This window comes from Penaeus vannamei, chromosome 11 (genome assembly GCF_042767895.1).
Source record: "Penaeus vannamei isolate JL-2024 chromosome 11, ASM4276789v1, whole genome shotgun sequence".
Classification (NCBI taxonomy): Eukaryota; Metazoa; Arthropoda; class Malacostraca; order Decapoda; family Penaeidae; genus Penaeus; species Penaeus vannamei.
Genome location: NC_091559.1, coordinates 32,739,428 through 32,744,427, shown reverse-complemented (window position 1 = coordinate 32,744,427; position 5,000 = coordinate 32,739,428). Strand labels below are relative to the sequence as shown.

At 34.1% G+C, this 5,000-nt stretch overlaps 1 protein-coding gene across 1 annotated transcript; it reads left to right on the top strand.

The window, feature by feature from the left end:
• The first annotated feature begins 27 nt into the window (after window positions 1-27).
• Window positions 28-4,579, top strand: LOC113804396 (facilitated trehalose transporter Tret1). The gene is made up of 3 exons (XM_070127567.1): window positions 28-409; window positions 1,461-1,610; window positions 3,920-4,579. Exons 1-3 carry the CDS (start codon window positions 44-46, stop codon window positions 4,565-4,567), a joined length of 1,164 nt encoding a protein of 387 aa, XP_069983668.1. The 5' UTR covers window positions 28-43; the 3' UTR covers window positions 4,568-4,579.
• Window positions 4,580-5,000: the final 421 nt, after the last annotated feature.

The window sequence follows — 5,000 nt, the reverse complement described above, 5'->3', positions numbered from 1 at the left end:
GTTTCTTTCAACAGTGTCCATGCCAGGAATCGCAGGTGTCGTGATGACTCTCGCCACTGTGCCAGGGATGGAGGCTTTGGGGCCCAGGAAATTTCTCTTCATTATCCTACTCCCAGCAGGAATTCCATGGCTTGTGCAGGCCTTCACTCCTTACCTCTCTCTCCTCTACCTGGGTCGAGTGGTCTCTTGCTTCATTTACATTGCCTTGGGACCTGTCACGGCAGTCCTCATTGCAGAGATTAGTGAGCCAAGAATTCGTGGTCTGTTGCTCAGTGCTGAGGAAATCACGGTCGCCATCGCCCAGATGGCCATCTATATCATGGCTCATTCCCTCCCATGGGACGTGGCCACGGCCGCTTGTGCGGCTCCCATGATCTTGGTCGCCGCCCTCACCTTCTTCGTGCCAGAGGTAATGCATGTTTCTATGTCTGTAGGCCTATTTTGTAGCATCCCCGAAACACCAACCAGTTCGATACACTTTGATACATGTTTGCTCCTTATTGTTGGAGTCTCCTGAAACTGGAATCTACTGAAATATCTTTTCATTTTGAATAGTGATTTCCTCTACCGTGATAAACTCCGGCCAGCCAATCAGATATTTTCAAAATATATTTCACGCAGGTTCAGATGGGAATTTATATTTTCATTAACTACGAATCATATCGTGATTTCATTTATACAAAATTCTGTTTTAAAGGTGCATAAAATGTTCATGTGTCTTTTAGCAGTACATCAAATACTTGTTCACTCGGTATGGGTAAAATTTCAAGCACATCGTGACGGTCACTGGAACGACGTGGTAAGAATTTCCAACGAATCCGAATCATATGACGTGGTATTGGCTTCGGTGAGATAAATGTCTTCAAAATCATTTTGTACCTCTATGATACCTTACAAAAATATCACAGAATAGTCTGGGCATCTTGATTTGTTGATATAATTTAATCAGTAAGACAACTAAATATCTCTGATCATATGATTATATGATTCGGACATAGAGCTCACTCACGGTAGATACGATAAGATGCAAAATATCATTCAACTTCTATCTTTCATATGAAGAACAATGTAATAAGAAAAAATATCTAGACAATCTGAGAAATACATTTGAAAGGAGAGTGTATAAACCATCATACTTTCAGAGTAGTCAAGTTCCTTTTCCATTTTATTTGAATCTTCTACAATATTGTGCATGTAATTGAATATCATACCTGCATATTAAATACATTAAAGGTTTTCAATTGACTTTCTTTTGTGAAATGAAGAAATATATTTTTTTTTTCAAAACTTTGTATGTCAGTGCAAATTCCAATAGTAATTGTGTCTTGCAATGACCATGATACATATATCAGAGCGTTTGGAGTTTTGGGATCCTACAAACAATATTAATGACTTTGAATAAACATTGAAAAATAAAGTTTGATCTTATTTACTCATAAATATTGTACTTGTCAATCTAGTCCCCCTACTGGCTGATTCGCCGAGGCCAGAAGGACGCTGCGTTGGAGTCTCTCAAGAAGTTAAGAAGTCCAAAACAAGACGTTAACCTTGAACTTCAAGAAATTTCAGCAAACGTCCAAGGAACATCCCAGCCTTCAATATGGGATCAGGTAAAGATGTCATGATACACACATTCATATATATATATATATATATATATATATATATATATATATATATATATATATATGTATGTATGTATGTATGTATGTATATGTATGTATATACACAGTATATATATATATATATATATATATATATATATATATATATATATATATATATATATATATATATATATATATATATATATGTATATATATATACTGTGTATATACATGCATACATATATATATACATATATATATATATATATATATATATATATATATATATATATATATGTATATATATACACATACTGTGCATATATATATATATATATATATATATATATATATATATATATATATATATATATATATATACATATATGTATGTATGTATACACGCGCACACACACACACACACACACATATATATATATATATATATATATATATATATATATATATATATGTATATATATACATATATGTATGTATGTATATACATATATATATATATATATATATATATATATATATATATATATATATATATACTATGTATGTATGTATGTATATACACAGAATATATATATATATATATATATATATATATATATATATATATATATATATATATATATTATATGTATATACACAGTATATATATATATATATATATATATATTTATGTATATATACCGTGTATATACATACACACACACACATACACACACACACACACACACACACACACACACATATATATATATATATATATATATATATATATATATATATATATATATATATGTATGTATATATATATGTGTGTATATGTATATATACATGTATATATGTATATGTATATGTACATGTATATATGTATATGTACATGTATATATATATATATATATATATATATATATATATATATATATATACTCTAGGAATATATATATATTTTTTTTTATCTAATTTCCCTGGTTGGCAGTTCAATCATCCAGATTTAGCAGGTTTGCTTTGTTACACTTTGCTCAATTTGAATGGAATAACACCAACCTATATCTAAATAGAAGAATGGGATTAATCACATTCACATACAAATTACCATATATATTTTTCCTAATAAAGTTCTGTACTGTTTTAAAATTATTAACATTACATTGGTATCGCCACCACCACTCGAGACTAAGAGTTGAGGGGGACCCCGAGAAACCCCGATTTTTACTTACCTAATCTTAATATGGGTAGCATAACCCAACGGTGTTAAAGCTCTTGGGATGGATTGAATTAATTCCTCTGGTGAATGTGTGCCAAATATACAATGGGCGTAGAAACATTCATAACCAATCACTTTTTATTCAATAAATAAATATTAATAATGTGACATATCATACTGTAAATCTTAGCAATAACTATTATAATAAAAACTAGCAATATTCTCTAACTTAATTTGAATCTAATCTACACTCTTTTCCTAATAATTATAGATCAATCAGCATTAATTCAAGCATAATAAAAACGAACGTGAGAGGGGGTCAAGACCCTCAACCCCACTCTACCAGTATCTTTTCATTATTTTACTTTTATATAAGGTAATCGATCCATTCCTGTTAACCTTCGTAATTTTCCTCTCTTACATTTAACACTAATAAATAATTCCATTCTCAGCCTATTCCTTGCCGCCACCGAAACTGTCTCCTTTGATTAATTCCGTTGCTGTATCCACAGGCCAAAATAAATGAATAAATAACTTTCCTAACTAGGCATCAAGGCATGTTTTCGCCACAAATTTTCTCAAACTTTTCTTCTCTCTGTGTTTGCGGTGAGAGCAGGAGGCCGTCTGAATCATTAAGGGTTCGGTAAATAGGGATCCCACTATCATTTTAATTCACTTATCAAACATTACAATCAATAATGTCAGGGTAAAACACGACTTTTCATATTAGCACTTAACCTACGTTCGGGGTGAGATCTTGAGGCCATCTAAGGGAAGATCATTAAAACAACCTACTTAATCATTTCCTCCACCAGTGAATTGTTAGCATTTAAACAAAGCAACCATTCATAAATGGTTATAATTTACTCTATATGTTATAACAATAAATTTTGCTATATTCATACACCCTCAAAAAATAAAGATACGTTAAATGTTTTCAGTGGCGGGCATACATCTTTACTATTAGAACCAAAGCATCTTTTAAATATCGAATAAATAACGATCTTGAAATAATCACTGAATGATATATGGGATATTACTTTAAAAATCTCAATTATATATGTGTGTAATGGAAGTTGCTTATTGACAGATCAAACAACTTGCCCGTCCTCAAAATTATCGTCCAGTTCTTCTGCTGGCGGCGGTGTTCATCCTGAGGGAGCTCGGAGGGCAGTACGTGGTGTTCTCCTACACGGTGTACCTGTTCCAGAAGGCAGGAGTCGGCCTGGACGCCTTTGTCTGCACAATCCTAGTGGGCGTCGTGAGGCTCGTCTTCACAGTGGTCAGCGCGGCGGTCGTGGACCGCGTCGGGCGTCGGCCTCTGCTGATCGCCACGTCTTTCGTGTGCGGAGCAGCCGAGGTTGTCGGCGCGGTGTTCCTGCTGGTGGACGTCCCAGGGTCGTCGTGGGTCCCGCTTGCTGCGGTGATGGTTTTCGTGTCCTCGTACGGCCTTGGAATCGGACCCATTCCCTGGACTCTTATGGGCGAGCTCATTCCCACTCCTGTGAGAAATATTGGAAGTTCGCTGTGCAATTTGAATTTCTCATTATTCACCTTTGTCATCAGTTTTGTCTTCCCATATTTGATGGAAATAGGTCTTGGCTATGCACTCCTGGTCTTCGCTTCAGCGAATGCCATCTTAACACTATTGCTTTGGGCCTTCTTACCCGAAACCCGTGGAAAATCTCTGAGTGACTTGGAAAATGCATTTCAATCTTCCCCTGGGCATTCAGAGTGACAAGAGGAAAGAGAGCACCTTACATAAGGATTTCTATATTCAAGCATACGAAGTCCATATGAGAATATTTTGTATATTATTGCAACATTTACTCAGTTCCTTTCATAATCTTTTTGCTAAGCAAAACTTTATTTTGTTACTTATTATTGCAGTTGGGTTACCAAAGAAAATAATTATCCCACACACTTTTATATATGTTTGGAAAGTTCATATAAAAGTTTGTTGCCTATTATTCCTCTGCAGCGGTTAGTTTAGCATTACCAGGATGAGCCATATCATTCTGCACCCACCTTTTCCAACTTTCGCAAACTGCTTCTGCTGAGGATACTGTTGTAATAGAATGGTAACAACTGCCATCGTGCAGCGAAAGACCAAAAGGGCCTCGATACTAGCAAGTTCAAATTGATTTATTGTTCCGAGATTAGGAAGATGA